General features: G+C 42.8%; 1 protein-coding gene across 2 annotated transcripts; it reads left to right on the top strand.

Moving 5' to 3' along the window:
- Positions 1-124: 124 nt before the first annotated feature.
- Positions 125-17845, top strand: LOC147272571 (DNA-binding protein SATB2-like). Of its 2 annotated transcripts, XM_086189238.1 has the most exons (13): positions 125-316; positions 5235-5471; positions 7240-7425; positions 9486-9612; positions 9780-9903; positions 10900-11002; positions 13719-13769; positions 13900-14423; positions 14538-14750; positions 14843-14989; positions 15634-15684; positions 15912-16103; positions 16744-17845. In XM_086189238.1, exons 2-13 carry the CDS (start codon positions 5279-5281, stop codon positions 17350-17352), a joined length of 2520 nt encoding a protein of 839 aa, XP_086045364.1. In that variant the 5' UTR covers positions 125-316; positions 5235-5278; the 3' UTR covers positions 17353-17845. The 2 variants fall into 2 exon arrangements, with proteins under 2 accessions (XP_086045364.1, XP_086045453.1); XM_086189327.1 differs by lacking the exon at positions 15634-15684.

The raw sequence follows: 17845 nt of genomic DNA, 5'->3' as shown, positions 1-17845 counted from the left end.
GGTTATTTGTTCATGTCATTCTGTTTGCAGGTCACACCCCATCTGCTCTCTCTCTCTCTCTCTCCCCCTCTCTCTCCCTCTCTCTCTCCATGTGTCACTTTACTGCTTTTACTCAGCAGCAGCGCTCTGTCCTCATCACTCCTTGTCTCCATATCTCAGCTCACTCCGTCCTCACGGAGACCACAAAAAAAAAAAAAAAAGAAAAAGGGAAAAAAAAAAAAAACGTGGGAAACTGTACATTCTTCCAGGCTGGATTCACTCAGTTTTCCTGATGGATGGAGTTTATTCCCCAACAAGCACAGCGACATCTTAAAAAGTGAGTCATCATTTACTGAAAAGTTCTTTACAGAGTTCTTCGCCTGCAGGTATGTAGCGACTATCTGATACCAAATTCTTCCCCCCAATTTTGTTTTTCTTTGCGTTACATTGATGAGAGCTTTCTTATAAATGTGAAATTCATTCCATTGATTTCGACACTATATTAAAGTTTTTTTGTTGTTGTTGTTGTTGGTTTTTTTAGAATAAAATCCTTTTTTTTTTCATTGCATTTTTAAAAGAAAGAACTCACTTTTCGCAAGATGCGTGACGCTTTTTCTTTGGAAAATGCAACTTAAGCTCAAAAGAGAAGAATTTAACATTCGGTAACTTTTTTTTTTTTTTTTTTTTTTTAACAAATTCAAGATAAATCAGATCTATTTATAGACACCCATCCAAAAGGGATCCAGAGCAGTAGAAAGTCCTGGTTTGACGTTAGAAATTAAATGAGATTTATTTAAACAGTCTTTCAAATTCACCGCCATCCCGCTTCACGTTTGTTTCTCTTCAGCTCGCTGTTTACGTGCATTTCCTCTGTGTTATTTCATTAAAACTATAGAATTTGAGTGGTTTTCAAAATATATTTTTTAATTAAAAAGTCACGTTTGGGTAGGTGTGGCCTGGATCTTATTCTGCAACATTTCCCCAGAGGCTGAATGGAGACCTCCTGAAAAGGTTAAAGTTTGACACCAGGAGGAGATGGAAAATACTAATACTTGGAATCAATAAATGAGGGACAGCAAAAAAAAAAAAAATCAAATTACGACATGCTTTTCCCTGGTAATCTTGATGAACAAAATTGATGATTTTACATGGTAGTTAATGATGAAAAGACCTTAAAACCACTTAAAAAAAATCAACGCCTCCCCACTTTCAAGTATCACCCTCATTTTTTTGGTCTCATTCTTCCGCACTTTTCCACAAGCAGCTGGCGCAAAGTGGCTCTGTGTCAAAGCAAAACGCGACATATCCATATTTTACATGCCAGCAACTATTAATTACTTCAACCTGCGACCTTTTTTATAGACGTGTCATTGCTCAGCTGCAGCTAATAAAATCAATGCGTGGAGTATACATATGATTTAGTGAGGCCATTCAGCTTTAACAATAAGAGGCTGCTTTGTCAACACCTTTCCCCCCCCTGTTTTTTGTCGGTCAATGCTTCCTAGCTTTATTAGTATCAGCGTCTCGTTAGCACACCTGAATGTAAAGGGCCTCCATTATCAGCCTTCTTTTATTAGCTGCAGCTGTGTTTGTCCTGCTGTCCAGGCTAAAGAAGCCTGGACAGCTGATTTAACCCACAAGACAAATCGACCAAAAACTGAAGGAGAATCGGTTATTAATGCAATAAAATTAAAATCAAAAATGACCAGAGGAAACTAAACATGAAGATATGTGGAGATGTTTCCATAGAGATGATGAAATGAGAAAAAAAAAGAGATAGATATCTGGATGAAATCTGATGCATGTTAGCGTACGTTAGCATATGCCTCAATTATGAAAAAAGGATTTCAGGTAGAAGAAAAACAGAGTTTGATTTATCAACTCTGTGCCATAGATGCCGAAATTACCAGAGTAACCTAAATATGAAGATTTGTAAACGTGTTTCAATAGGGGTAAAGAAAGAATGGAAAAATTATGAATTAATCGACATTTGAATGAACTCCGATGCATGTTAGCATACGTTAGCATATGCCCCAATTATGAAAAACTGAATTCAGGTGGAAGAAAAATAGATTTTGATTCAATTTAAATACAGATAATTATAATATGCAACGATACTTGTAGCACTAGGGTATTTAAGATGGTATTAATAATCCACTACACAACTTTTTTTGCATTAACTTTCTTGTTTTTCACAAGTGTATTTTACTGGTTGAGCGGAGAAAAAAAAAAAGAAAGAAAAATCAGCTGATAATGCTGAGATGTGACTGTGCTTATGTAACGTCCTTAAACCCACTCAAATACCCCTGAGCCCCCCTTCAAAGAGCCCAGACACTCCTCCAGGGCTCCTCCAGGGTGTCTCTGTCCATGCACAGGATGTATGGTTTCTCCTTAACCAGGGTGTGTTACTATGGGATTTGTCAGTTGCAGGCGACTGCACAGTACATTTGGCTTCCATGTGTGCTGGTATAAGTGTGTGGGCTGTTTTCTTGAAGTGGTTTTGTGTGTGTGTGTGTGTGTGTGTGTGTGTGTGTGTGTGTGTGTGTGTGTGTGTGTGTGTGTGCGTTGGTGCGTGGGTGTACGTGTGTGAAAGACACTTTTGTTTTAAACATTTCCATGGTCTTCATTATGCCGGGGGAATAATAATAATGAAAACGCAAGATGTCCGATGCTGTTCATCAAATATGGACGTAAACACCTTGACAACAAAGCCTGTCGCTTTGTTTGTTCATTCATCTCAAATTCTTTGTGCAAAATCTTCATCAATAATTTAAAACTGGTACTATGTTGTGCGACTTTCTTTCTTTGAAACATTGCCAACATCTTTTCCTTTCTGTATCTAAAGTTTCATTAATGATGAAGATCGGGGGAGGCGATTCCAATCCATTAACCCAAATATTACAATAACGTGCACATTGGTAACAGACCACAGATCAGAGGACAGTAGTCCACTTTAATCAGAGTATTGTTTACTGTGAGACTCGCATCATGTGGGAAATGAAGTTTCCTCTTCTTTCTTTCTTTTTTTTTTCCAGGACACTTTTCGGTTTGTTTGTGAAAGTTTTTTTTTTTTTTTTTTAACGGCTGAACAGCGGCGGGAGGCTCCACCATCAACAAAAGCTGCTCTTAATTCTGTTGTGTTGTCTAAAGGATGATTTTTTTTAAATTTCGGATTCAGTGAGGTGGCGGCAGAAAAAAAAAAAAAAAGCTTATTTCTTCTTTTATTTTGATAAAAAGAGGAGGAGAGTGGAGCGGATAAGCGAAACAACCATATATGGTGCTTGATCCGACCCTCTTATACAACATGTGTTACAAATCCACATTGTAGGAGTTCAAATTAGCATTTTGTTTAGGTTACAAATGTGGTTTTTAAGGCACTTTGGTTTTGTCTCAGGACTGAAAACAGGAAATGAGGCGCCATCCATCAAAACAACGGTTTCCATCTGCTGCTGGCAAAGAGGACTGAACTCAGGTCTGCCAGACAAAATCTGCCAAATCCTGCAAGATGGCACCTGCCGCATCACTTACGTGTGCGCTAAAAAGTCATTTCCTGTGTCAAAATTCGTGACATCCACCATTAACCCAGTGGTGGAGGTCACGCACTGGCACTGATGGCTCCCAACGTGTTCTAACCTTGATTGAAGCAAAAACACCCGACGACTCCTGACACTTTTGTGCGTGAATGGTCATGTGATCATATTAGATCAAGGTTGAAAGGCATTTATAGATTTTAAAAAAAAGTGGCCAAATGTCAATGAAAGCCGTCTAAATTTGAACCCTGTCGTGCTACATGTTGTTGTTGTTGTTGTTGTTGTTGTTGTTGTTGTTTTTTCATTGCTTGTTTTGTTTCTACTCGTTGGTATTGGACCTGATTAATTATGCATGCAAATTCTATCATCATCATGTGTTGCTTTTGGTTTCACAATCGTGCGTCGCCGTTGGCTTTACAGCCATACCACACATGACCACAGTGAGCGAGCAACAACACAAAGCTGAGAGAACACACACAGCTTGCCCAAAGATGCAGAGTTTATTTAGCTGATTTTGGCCACACTATTCATATTTTTAAAGCTTTGCTGACTTTTCAACACAGAACAAATATTGTTTTTGCTCAGACTATAAACCAGGATTATTGTTTTTACTATTTCTCTGTGTGTGGTTTAACTATATGCAGTAGACGGCATTGTTTAGCAGCTACTGAACGTTACGTGACGACCAGATTGTTGACACACGGTTTCTTAAACATGGGTTGGTGAAAAGGAAGACAATATTCGTAAACTGGGAAATATGGAAACATAATAGTGCATCCTTTTTTTATGTGTACAAATAGCACAACAAAATCCATCAAAGTTTAAGGCTTAGGCCATTCGTGATCAGTTCACATCCTTCCTCACTGAGGAACTTTAAAGGGAAACACTTCAACCTGAACCATATTTTTCAATCTTGTTTTGACAAAGGGAGTGATGGAATTCCCCACATTTGAAATGACCTCAGTATGGAGGAAGGGCACGTTAGAGCACATTGTAGCGTAGGCAACTGGCTACTGTCAAATTAAGCCAACTAAAAGTGCTTATTTTCTCATGCTGACATGCTCGGAGCAACATCATGGTGGAGTTGCTGTGGCCTTCACGGTCAAAAAGGTCAGTGCAAACCAGAGGATGGCAAGGCGCAGTTTATCAACCAGCCGTTGGCATCCATTTGTAGCCCAACTTGCCACAACCTAGCGTGCCTGTATCAGTGTTGCATGATTTGGCAAAGACTGCTGTTTTTAAACTTTTATACAACACCGAAGTTATGCTTTGGTGATTCGCGGTGATTTCTTGCAACACCTCATCTCTCGGGAGATTTCAGAGCGAGACTTCACCCTGAGTGAGATTTGGACAAACAAAGTGGGCTCCAGCTGAAGGTACAGAGAGAGCTCTCCATTATTTTGTTGGATGATTATAACAACAATCTGAGCCTGTCAGTGCAAAATACATAAATAAAAATTTAAAAAAAAATTAAAGCACTTCCAGTGGGTGTAAGCTGATGGTAGTCAGTTGCCCCATTGGATTACATTATAGTGAACTCAGGGGCTGCAGGCAGCTCTGGCCTCCCCCAGACTGGAGTAATCAATCATCATTATTTCCATCAATCATTTCTGTTTCTCAGACAAAAAGTTGGGTTAATAGGGTCCAAGTTGAAAAAAACAAAAACAGAAGTTACCCTTTAAGTGACCTAACATCACCAACATGGCTCGTTCTGTTTCCTCCCAGATTCACACACTGTCCTGGGTGATCCTCCTGGAGTCAACAGGGGGATGGAGCAGCATGGTGGAGCAGGAGGGGGGACAGACAGTCCGGGCCCTCGGGACACTGCCACCCCAGAGGAGAGAGGGGAGAGTCCTGCCTCTAGTGGCCCCCCACCATGCAAGTTGAGCCGTCTGGAGGTCAACGGTGGCCCAGCTACCCCACGAAACCGGCACAATGGCACACCGCTGAGACCACTGGGAGGTGGGCGTTAACACGTACTGTTCAGAAACATCAAGTCAATAAAGTTTTATCTATGAAATTTAGCAACCTTTCTACTGTTTTGTTGGAAAACACACCCATCACACAGATTGTTCTGGTAACGGTTGCTTGTCAACAGCATTTAGTGACTGTTTAAAGCACAGCTGTCTCACTATCGTATTTGCTACATTAACGTTAGCTACAGAAGCTAACGTGCAGCTAATTCCAATCATTTGTTGAACGCTCCATCGCACAACAAGGCCATTTGAGTCGTGCAAACAGGAAGTTATCTTCTGGATTTGGGTGCTCATTCATAAAACGCTCTTATAAAGCCAACTTTGTTCTTGCACACAATAGTTGTCTGTTTGACCTTGAATTTAGACTTCCAGACAGAAACTAAAAGATTAAAGGCAGTTTATGTCTCCCGCTGGTATCTGTTACCTCTTGTAATGAGTTAAAGTGTTTCAGAACAAAATTGTGCAGAAGAATATTTCAAAAAAATTAGGCCAAACTATGTCAAACGCTCTTGACGTAGCACCAAACGCCATCTTACAGTCTACCAGAGAGAGGTGGGTGATGGTGGTGTCTACTGTGGGTGGAGTGGCCACACACACACACACACACACACACACACATAAATTCACGGAGCAGTATGCACACACAAAAATACCTACACAGATGCTCATTATTCTCTCATGCAGTTGAAAACATCATCATGCATCATCACACAAGTGTTGTAACAGCACCCACACACACGTTGTGCCGGGCTTCGTCCCTCCACCCTCACACTGTGTGGTTTGGTTATTGGCTGATAGCGTGCCTGATGCTGCTGTGGTTTGGCTCCGGCTGCCCTGTCACTGCGTCGTTTGGGAGGAGGATTGATAGCTTGTTAATTAGCAGCTCCTCTGGGGCCCCAGCAGTGGACTGAGCTCCTCCAGGGTTTGGTGGAGCTCTCAGCACCGTCCAAATTACTGGAGTTAAGGCTTCGCTCCTGGAAACCAGTTGTACTCCTGATGCTGTGAATATGAATCTTTGAGTGGCTTGAACTGATACTAGCGGCTGCCAGGAGAGAGAGAGAGGAGAGGGTGTGGCTGATCCATGACATCGCGGAAAAAGTAACACAAAAAGACAAGCAAAAATTAAAATTGACTGTTGTTAGTGCCTTGCTCAAGAGCTCAAATTTAAATGAGTCATCCGACAAGCTCTTTTGTTATATTTCACAATTATTTTGCCGGAATGAGCGATGTCGTCGTTTTAATTTACATAAATATGGAGACGTTTGCGCACAAGCGACTTAATAAATGTGAAGGTACGGTGACTAAGCAACTGTCATGAAGTGATTCAGTGGAATTAATGGATTCACTGTGAGCTTATCAGTTCAACTATGACAGTCTTCCCCCGGGAACATCATGGAAATTATTGGAAACACATCTGAAGAGGATCTGAATCAGATGGATGGAGCCACATCCCCTGACTTCTCCGGCTTTTCTTGACAGTATGCCCATAAGGTCTTGTTCGTTAAAAAAAAATAGTAGATTCATCTTCGATGTTTTGTCCGTCCATGCTTTTATTTGCAAGTTAGACCTGTTTTGTCCAGACTTATCTACTGTACAACGCACAAGCGGCCAACGTACGTGGAGAAACTGATTCAAATCTGATGTCCAGAGGCGGTTTGAATCTGACTTTCTTGCCTGTTCCGACTGTCTAAACTCAATCTGGATTCACCAAAAACAAGATCTCAGACTCTTCTTCTTCTCTTCATCCGTTCCAGGTTTGATGATCCCAGTCTACTGCGTGGTGGAGCACGCAGACATGGGCGTGGCCGGCGACTGCGAAGGGCGTGGCGACCGTCAGGCAGAGTTCGTGTTGGTCCGTAAGGATGTCCTTTTCACACAGCTGGTGGAGACGGCGCTGGTCGCCCTGGGATACTCGCACAGCTCAGCCGTACAGGCGCGAGGCAAGTACTGCGTAGCGTCCTCGTGATCTGAGCTCAGGTCAGTTCAGATAACTTTGTGGCACAAATGCAGCATTAAAATATAAATAAACAACTGCGAAAGTATCAATAATTTCCAGTCAAGTCCTGATGAGAACGAATCCAACTATCAGTGACATCAACTCCCTGTTTTTCTGCCAGAAGCTACAAATGAAAGTATTTCAGATTCATCAACCGCTGCATCTTTACATCACATCTGACGCAGCTTTCTAATATTTCCCGTCATTACGCTGGTGGAAAAAATCTCAAGTTTCAGTCTGTCTTTTTTCTGTAATTCATGAGTAATTAATTATTTACAGCAGCAGCTGACCTGATTTCCAGATGGGTGGGGGTGAGCCACATGAGAGCAGGGAGAGCCAAAAAAAAAGAGTTTTTGTTTTGTTCATATATATATATGTATATATATATACATACATATATATATATATATATATATATATATATATATATATGTATGTATATGGAAGGTGTTTTAAAGATGAATTCTCCTGAGTTCATCTTCTCTGGCATGAAACCAAACGCTAAGAATGATGGGAAAATAATTTTGGTGCAAAGACACAGACTGAGAGGGCAGACAGCATTCAGTCAACCATGAAAGAACAACACACACACACACACACACACACACACACACACACAATGTGGGGCAGTTTGACATTCCTGGTGTGTCCCGTAAACACAGGGCACCCTAAACCAAGCGGACGACGCCCTACGACCCCCCCGTCTCTCCCAAATGTCTAGGTTTTTGTTCTGAAAAATAAGCCTTTTCTTTTCAAATAAATAATTTTTTGGCTGGAGGCTTGAATTTTTTTCCCCCAGTGTGGTCATAACCAAAATTACACAGTCTCTTCTATTTTCTTCTGCGATTCAATTGCATTTTACATAACTTTGGCTTGCTGGAGTATTTAAACTCTTAACTGGTGCAGAAGGGGGGTGAGGGGGGTGGAGGGGGGTGATGGGGGGGGTTCTTTAATTAGATCGCACATCGGGGATGATTGAAAACAAGTTCTAGAGTGTGTGATCGCTGTGCCAGGTTGAATATGGGCTCAGGTGAAGCCTTCACCATCGTCTACTTGTTTAACCTGCAGCTAGCACCACTAGTGGTTAGGCTAACCCGCTAATGCTAGCGCTGTCGGGGGGGGGGGGGGGGGGGCTGTAGGGAATCCTTGCTATAAAGAGACCAGAGGCTTGTATCCCGAGTCTAGAATGTGGTTGGTTACTGAAACATGATGAAAGAAATGAAGAGAAAGAAATGGAAGTTTTTGTTGCTAAACGCTGTCTTTTATGTACACCATACGTCTCTCACACACACACAAACACACACTGTGCTTTCTGGTTTCCATTAGCGACCGAGTGGCTTCTCTCCTGACCTCCGCCGGTTGTCAGAAAGGAGTGAAAAAAACCTCAAACTGTTTATTCAGCACATCAACATCAAAACACGCTCTCCGTTGTCTAATTCGCAGATGATTTTACATTCCTCCTCTGATTAATCACCCATCGAGTGCAAGGAGAGGAAACCTTTGCCCCTGCCACCACCATCCTCATGCACTCACACCGGGGACACACACACACACACGGGTTTGCGTCGCTATCCTTATGAGGACATTCCATTGACTTCCATTCATGTGAATATCCGAACCCTAAACCCTCATCTTAATCCTAACCAATTGATGCCTGACCTCAACCTCAAGCTAACTGCAGTTTATACCTTCACTCTAACTTTGACCAGGTGTTCATAAATGAAGTTCTGCTGCGTTAGGACCGGTCTTTGGTCCCCATGAGGACGAGGGGTCCTGATAAGGTAGTGTTTAGACCAGAAAAGGTCTCCAAAAGATAACAAAAACCAAGTACACACACACACACACACACACACCAGCAGGGCCTGTCATGATTCAGAAATCTTAAGGCCTTTTTAGATTTGCATCTCCAGTCAGAGTTGTGGGAATTAACAATGTATGTGATTGCGTGTGTGTGTGTGTGTGTGTGTGTGTGTGTGTGTGTGTGTGTGTGTGTGTGTTCCTCAGGCATCATTAAAGTGGGGCGATGGAAGCCGATGCCCATCCACTGTCTCACAGACGCTCCCGAGGCGACGGTGGCCGACATGCTGCTGGATGTCTATCACATGGTCACCCTGCAGATCCTGCTGCACAGGTCAGTGTGTGTGTGTGTGTGTGTGTGTGTGTGTGTGTGTGTTTATCAGCATTATTGACAAAATGTTTGTTGCACAATAATCAGAAAATCCACTCTTAATGTTGACTTTTAAAAATGGGCAGTAAAGAGGAACAAAGACTGAGTTCTCGATGCTTCCTGGTGTGCAGCTTTGCCCGGCTGGAGGAGCTTCCGTCGGAGCAGTGGTCCCACGCCACGGTGAGGAACGCCCTCAAGGAGCTGCTCCGAGAAACCAACCAGAGCGCCCTGGCCAAGGAGTGTCCTCTCTCGCAGGTATCACGGCTGCAGTGCGCCAGAAGCCCTCCCAGGAATACCTCATTCAGGGACGCTTTGCACTCCGAACATTTCTGCAGTTTGATGTGAAGAACCTCCAAGTCTCCAGACTGACGTCCATTTTGAAATGATGGTCTTGTTCCATTAAGGCAGGCCGGGTCCCTGCTTTGCTCCCTGCTGGAAACTGATTGGAATGGAACCAAAATGAGTTTTAAGGCTGCAGTCGTGTGAACATTTTTCAAAAACAAAACAAAGTAAATTTGAGCTTTTGTTTTGTTTGTTTGTTTTTTAATTTGTAACATTTTCTCCTGGTAACAGTCATCACAACCAGTTATTTTACCCCAAATAAACTTTGTTCCATCAGTTCAGCTCTCAAATACGTTAATAAGAAAAAACACTTTTCTGGTGCTAAATGTTTGTGGATTCAACACACACGTCTTGAAGTATTTTCTGTAAACACGTGTGGTTTCATCATCAGTACACTCACTCACACACACACACACACACACACATATATTGATTAATCCCATCCCATGGGAAAGGATGCACACCTCAATTATCCTCCTCTCACACAAACACACACCCTGCAGTCTTGAGTGTGTGTCATTTCGCTGGTTGATTTACACACAGGCCTGAGTCATGATGAAATTAGTGATTAGGGGAAGTGTGTGGGCAGTGTGTGTGTTTGCAGCCTGACTCATGTGAGTTTTGATCCGCAGTCTTTCCCATGTCAAGCTGTCACTACTCAGCTGCGTCTTCAGCTCTGCTTACTGACCACAGTGCATGATGGGAAAAGGGAGTGTGTGTGTATGTGTGTGTGTGTGTGTGTGGGGGGGGTTTCTTTTAATAAATCAGCAGTTTCTGAGGAAAAAAGTCACTGCCCCTCCCAACAAGCTTTAATGTGATCTGTCTTGTCATTTTCTTACAGAAAGAAATAATTAAATCACATATAATATTGTAATATGATCTATTTTTTCCCCTCCTTCTCTCCGTCAGAGTATGATCTCAGCTATAGTAAACAGTTCCTACTACGCCAACGTCTCCACCTCCAAATGTCAGGAGTTTGGACGCTGGTACAAGCGCTACAAACGCATTAAAGGTAACATCTCACACACACACACACACACACACACACACACACACACACACACACACACACACACTAGTCTCCCTAGGGTGGGTCTTCATCATGTTTTCCTTTTTCTGTCTGTTTTAATTTCACCTGCACTTTTTCCTGCTTTACCCATCAACCGCGGGGAAAATGGGAAGAATCTGAGAGTGATAAATCACAACATCTCCAGTGTGAATTATAAACTGAACGGAGGCCAAATTTAGCTCTTAATGCTGGATTTTAGTGTCATGTGAACTTTTTCTTCTTCTTCTTCTTTTTTTCTCTCGTTTGAACATACTGGAAACGATTTAAAATAATGATGTCGATGGAGATATTTCTTTTTCAGGGTCATCTGTCAGATCTTATGTGGATTTCAACACACACACACACACACAAGAGTTCAGGGGTTAAGTTTCCTCAGAGAAAAAGTGACAGAAATTTTGATCAAATGTAAAAAGTATTTGCTTCCATGAGTTTTATCCAGTGAGGTAAAAGGTGAGGGGGTATTTTTACTGCTAATGCAGCTTGGTGACATGTTTCCCTCTCCCGCCTTGTTAAAAACTTTTTTGACAAACTCTCCTGCGACCGAACCATCACCTGCTCTACTGTTTACACTTTATTTTGCCGCCTGTTGCTTAAAAACTGTCAAAAAGTGACACGCTCAGCTTCATATGACTCACCTGCCTCGTTACTTCAAACGTAATCCTTCTCTAATGAAGTTTTTTTCCATTTTTCTGTCCGCCCCCCGTGTGTGTACGAGCGCACGTGTCAGTCTTTATGTGTCTAATCTGCTGCATGAGACGTCTGTCAGCGACGGCTCTCGGTGGGAAGGAACTGTCACACATGGTTCGCATTAATGTCACCCTTAATACACATGACAAAACTAAATGATCTGAGCTCTTAATGGAAAACAGCAGCAGCAGCCCCGCACACACTAAGAAAACGAGGAATAAGAGCTCTCCTCGCTGTTGCACGCATGCACACACACACACACACACACACACACACACACATACACACAGTAGGTAAAAACTGATGCCCTGCCAAACCTCAACTTTTATTCCCCTAATAACCTAAAATGTGACTCTCAACCCAACCCAGTGGAAGCGTAATGAGAAGCAGATTGGTGAGGAGACGGGTGGAGAGGCTGTTAAAATCCAGAGTTTGAGTGCGGCGATAAAGACCGTCATTCCTCACGTATTTGATCATCGTATGTGACGAACTCAACTTCAGTGTCACTCTGAACCAAAGAACCACTAAACCAAACTGTCACTCTGAAAGGATACGAGAAGACTACACCAGATACACAACAGGCCTCTTCTACACTACACATGTTTTTACACTTTTGTGATGCTGTAAATTACGGAGTTGCTGCATTTAAAGACTTGATAGCATTTGATTTGAAAAAAAATCTAAATCTGAATGTTTAATCCAAATGTTTAATCCAAATGTTTAATCCAAATGTTGAATCTTAATCTGAATGTTAAATCTAAATGTTGAATCTCAAAGAGAATGTTTATCTAAATATTGAATCTTAATCTGAATGTTAAATCCAAATGTTGAATCTTAATCTGAATGTTAAATCTAAATATTGAATCTTAAACTGAATGTTGAACCTAAATGTTGAATCTTAATCTGAATGTTAAATCTAAATGTTGAATCTTAAACTGAATGTTAAATCTAAATGTTGAATCTTGATCTGAATGTTTAACCTAAATGTTGAATCTAAATCTGAATGTTAAATCTAAATGTTGAATCTTAAACTGAATGTTAAATCTAAATGCTGAATCTTAAACTGAATGTTAAACCTAAATGTTGAATCTTAAACTGAATGTTATATCTAAATGCTGAATCTTAAACTGAATGTTAAACCTAAATGTTGAATCTTAAACTGAATGTTAAATCTAAATGTTGAATCTTAATCTGAATGTTTAACCTAAATGTTGAATCTTAATCTGAATGTTAAACCTAAATGTTGAATCTTAAACTGAATGTTAAATCTAAATGTTGAATCTTAATCTGAATGTTTAACCTAAATGTTGAATCTTAATCTGAATGTTAAATCTAAATGTTGAATCTTAATCTGAATGTTAAATCTAAATGTTGAATCTTAATCTGAATGTTTAACCTAAATGTTGAATTTTAATCTGAATGTTTAATCTAAGTGTTAAATCCTAATCTGAATGTAAAATCTGAATCCAAATGCAAAATCTAAATCTACTTAATTTCAAGATTTATCCTGAGTATTTAGCAAAAAGATTTAGGTTTAGTTTAAGTTACCGTTTAGATGGTTATCATATCAATAAACATTTAGATTAAACACGTTTAACTTTAGCATGTAGATTAAGTTTCAAAATTTTGATTTAATTTAGATTTATGCTTAACATTTAGATATAGGTTTTACCATTACATTCAGCATTTAGATTTAGAATTAAGATTTAGGTTTAGAGTTAAGGTTTTGATTTTGCATTGACATGTAATATATACATTTTATGTTTGATTTCTTTTAATTTACTCTCTCACGTGAAGATATTTTTAGTCATTCATGCCTCTCATCATTAAAAATCTGTCCGTGTCAACTCTGTGAAATGAAAACTGTCATCATAAATCTAAATCTGGTCGTGTTTGACGTAAATAAGATCATTTATTCTGCAGCAGCATACAGGAACATTAATATCTGCTCTGTGCTCTGTTTTCCTCACAGGTGAATACATCGAGAAAATGTGGTCTGCGCAGGACAAATCTGATATCAAAGGTAAATTATGTTGTTGTTTCCTGTGTAAAGTTTGGCAATTTAGAAAAACAAAAGTAAAAACTGATGAAAAAGGCAAAAATGTGAGTGTTTTGATACTAATAATTTGCTGTGTGTGTGTTTGGTGGCACAGTGGAGAGGGATTTGGACCTGGGTGTCCTCAACAAGCGTCTCCCTCTACCCTCCCCCACTCATCTGGGCCCCCTGGGCAGCTCTGGAGCTCTTCCCATCAAAAGTAGTCTCCTGGACACCCAGAACTCCACCCATCCTCACATTCTTCCTCACCCTGCCGGCCAGCATCACACTCCTCCGCTGCGTCCTCAGGCTCCACATCTCCTGGGTCACAGCGGCCTCCTGTCACCCCAGCTTTCGCCTCAGCTGGTGCGTCAGCAGATTGCCATGGCCCACCTCATCAACCAGCAACTGGTGGTCAGTCGCCTGCTCGCCCACCAGCACCCGCAGGGCGTCAACCAGCAGTTCCTCAACCACCCGCCCATTTCACGGACATGCAAGGGCCCCGGGGCCACCACAGAGCCTGGTCTCAACTGCTCAGGAGCCGACGTGTCCTCTGACATTTACCAGCAAGTGAGGAACGAGCTAAAGAGGGCCAGCGTGTCCCAAGCTGTCTTCGCCCGCGTGGCTTTTAACCGCACGCAGGTAATTAAACAACCATCAGATCTGAAGCATAGGTCTTTGTTTATTCCTAACTCTGTGTGTGTGTGTGTGTGTGTGTGTGTGTGTGTGTGTGTGTGTGTGTGTGTGTGGCGGCAGGGCTTACTGTCAGAAATCCTACGCAAGGAGGAAGACCCTCGATCAGCCTCTCAATCTCTGCTGGTCAACCTGAAGGCCATGCAGAGCTTCCTCAATTTACCCGAGGGCGAGCGAGACCGCATCTACCAGGAGGAGAGAGAGAGGAACACCAACACTAACCACAACAACTCCACCAACCACATCTCCAGCACCAACACACACAGACACACACAGGTATAGACACACACACACACACAAAAATGGGGAGAAACCACTCTCTTGCTCACAGCAAACGTTGATGTCAATGTTTGTGTTTGTGTGTGCAGACTAAGTGCAGCGTATCTGCTGTGGATCTGAAGCTGGACTCGCTGGTCAACATCACGTCGGGGATCTACGAGGAGATCCAGCAGGAGATGAAGAGAGCCAAGGTCTCCCAGGCGCTGTTCGCTAAGGTGGCGGCCAATAAAAGTCAAGTAAGACACCATAACTTCTTTCTAGAATACAACAACAAGCCAAAACTTGCATCTAGACTGCAGGTAACACTCCTGAGACACAGATGAGATCTGTAACCACTCAAACGAGAACAGTTTCTGCGATGGCACAAGGCCAGATCTGTGTTTTCATACCTTTTCATAGGTTACATAACAGGTACGTCCTGTTTGTTTGTCATGTCTGACTTTTTGAAGGTTTGTGCAAACTTCAACCCACCGATTTTCACCAAAGTCGGTGACAGAGATGTAACTTTCCACGCCAGTTGGCAGTTTTCATCAACTTAAGTTTGTTGGTGAATGACTGTGGTTGGCAGTCTGGTTCTTCTGTAAAACAAGCAGAGATTTACTGACTCAGATAAACTTCTGGATATTTGATTAGTTTTCGTCTTCTTCGTCTTGTTTGAGAGATTAAAGGACTTCAGGACGTTAAAACAAAATCCACTCCGAAAATGAAAACTAAAGTCTGAAGATCGACGTGCTGAAATATGCCTTTTCCTCACTGAAGTGATGATGTTTGAAGGAGTGTGTAACAGGGAAGTGTGTGTGTGTGTGTGTGTGTGTGTGTGTGTGTGGGGGGGGGTTATCTGATTACCCACTGTGACCTCCCATCATGTCTTCATCCTCAGATAAACAATGCGGGTGATCGAGGGCGAGATCAAAGTCTGAAGAAGAAGAAGGTGGTTGCAAAAAAAAACAGAAAAGAAAAAAAAGGAGGATGCAAGATGATGGAGGGATGATGACATTATTAATTTGTAGTCTAGAAAGCTGTGCATAAACACAGCTGGTGGCAGATCCTGGGTCAGCCTAGCAGAGATAATACAATCTAGACACACATAGTCTCCTCTCACTGGTGTTTGAGTCTCTCTGTCTCTCTCTCTCTCTCTCTCTCTCCCTCCCTCTCCAGGGTTGGCTGTGTGAGTTGCTCAGGTGGAAAGAGAGTCCCAGCCCTGAGAACCGCACGCTGTGGGAGAACCTCTGCACCATCCGGCGGTTCCTCTCCATACCGCAGGCCGACCGCGATCAGGTTTACGAGGAGGAGTCCAGGCAGCAGCACAGCGAGCGGCTCCACACCATCCTGCACATCTCAGACCAGCAGGTACGACCAGCTTCCGTCTCATAGAGGTTCTTATTTTCATCTGAGATCTGTGTGAAAATCGGATTTCTCAAACCGCTGGTAGCCACTAAAGGAAGACAATCACAAAATTTACGAGTGGGAAACCAGCTTGGTGATTTCATGGCGGACAGAAAAAGTCTGTCTGCTCCCACCTGCTCCTTCGTCTGTGACATGTTTGTGTCCCATGAATCATTGAAAATAGACGTGGTAAATGACCAGCCCACACATTTCCTGCTAAACACTCCTCCATCCCACCATCCCCCGCCCCCCCGAAAACCAAAATGCTTGCCAGTCTGGCCTAACCTCAATATTATTCAGAACATACTCTGTAATTATTGACGCAAGAAAGAGGAATTGCCATTATCTTTATTTAGGTCCTTTCATTTTGATGGAGCACAGTTTTAAAGAGCTGGATTTGTGTGTGTGTGTGTGTGTGTGTGTGTGTGTGTGTGTGTGTGTGTGTGTGTGTGTGTGTGTGTGTGTGTGTGTGTGTGTGTGTGTTGCTGGCCACCCCACCCTGTTAATAAGCTCTACTTGAGTGATGGTTTAGCGCGACGGAAGCTGCTCAGTCACGCTTTTGCTACATTTCCTACCGTAATTCTGAGAGTTTATCCTCTGACAGGCTCTTCACTCACAACCCCTGCCCCCCCTGACGTCCCCGTCCCCTGTTCATGAAGACCCCCAGTCCATCTTGCCGCTCCTGCCCGGCTCAGAGGACAAACCTCAGCGTGGGATGAGTCCTGGCCTCGGAGGACCAAAGAAGGCTCGCTCACGGACACGGATTTCCCTGGAGGCGCTGGGCATCCTGCAGAGTTTCATTGGTGATGTGGGTCTCTACCCGGACCAGGAGGCCATCCACACCCTGTCAGCCCAGCTGGATCTCCCCAAGCACACAATCGTCAAGTTCTTCCAGAACCAACGCTACAATGTCAAACACCACAACCAGGCCAGGGAGCCGGGTCCAGGGGAGGACGACAGGGAAAGTTTGAGTCCCAGCGAGGGAGGTGTGGCCGAGAGTCGAGGGGAGGAGGGGCTCTCTGCGTCGGAGGAGTCGAGTGAGGACGGGAGGCGATCGGTGGAGGTGTTCAGAACAGAGGGAGGAGGCAGAGATGCGGAGATTGAGGCGGAGAAAGAAGAAGGGGGTGACGGGAAAGCGTCCGCACCAGCGACCTGCTCCTTGTCCCCGTACAGCAGCCTGGACAGTCCCAACTCTGCTGAGCAGCAGAGATAACGGCAGGAATTTAACTGTGAAGCTCACACATGGACAACCCGTGTGGCACATGTGAATAAACACGCATAGCTGAGGAACTGTGGAACAATATTTGACTGAAAAAAGTTTTTTTTTCTTTGGTTTTTTGGGTTTTTTTTTTTTGGAAAATGAACCGAAGTAGCTCCCCCTGCAGGCTCCTAACGCAAGCGCAACCCACTTTTTATGCAGCGTCGTTGTCTTTGGTGCAACAAGGCAGCTGTGTGTTTGGTTGGGATTGTGACAAAAATGATGTGACCAGAATCTGTCTGACCACAGCTGCTGTACTCGCTTACGTTAATTTATCAGTTGAATTATCAAATCAGGCTACAAAATAAAACTACTGTATGTGAGGCTTCAAGGAGCCCATGTTGCTGCTTTCAGGCTTTATATTTCTTTGGCCTATGCACAGACACACACGTACGCGCACACACACACACACACACACACACACACACACACACACACACAGAGTTTC

This window comes from Aulostomus chinensis, chromosome 1 (genome assembly GCF_037954235.1).
Source record: "Aulostomus chinensis isolate RoL2024-O1b breed Wild chromosome 1, RoL_Achi_v1.0, whole genome shotgun sequence".
In the NCBI taxonomy this organism is placed as follows: domain Eukaryota; kingdom Metazoa; phylum Chordata; class Actinopteri; order Syngnathiformes; family Aulostomidae; genus Aulostomus; species Aulostomus chinensis.
The sequence above is the reverse complement of the archived record's forward strand: the minus strand, read 5'-3'. Positions and strand labels throughout refer to the sequence as shown.

What these genes read in the sequence shown, in the direction of transcription:
- LOC147272571 (XM_086189238.1), top strand. Translation starts at nt 5,279, where the DNA reads ATGGAGCAGCATGGTGGAGCAGGAGGGGGGACAGACAGTCCGGGCCCT. An exon ending in CTGCAGATCCTGCTGCACAG is followed by an intron (nt 9,613 to 9,779) that starts GTCAGTGTGTGT and finishes CCTGGTGTGCAG; the next exon opens with CTTTGCCCGGCTGGAGGAGC. An exon ending in GGACAAATCTGATATCAAAG is followed by an intron (nt 13,770 to 13,899) that starts GTAAATTATGTT and finishes TTGGTGGCACAG; the next exon opens with TGGAGAGGGATTTGGACCTG.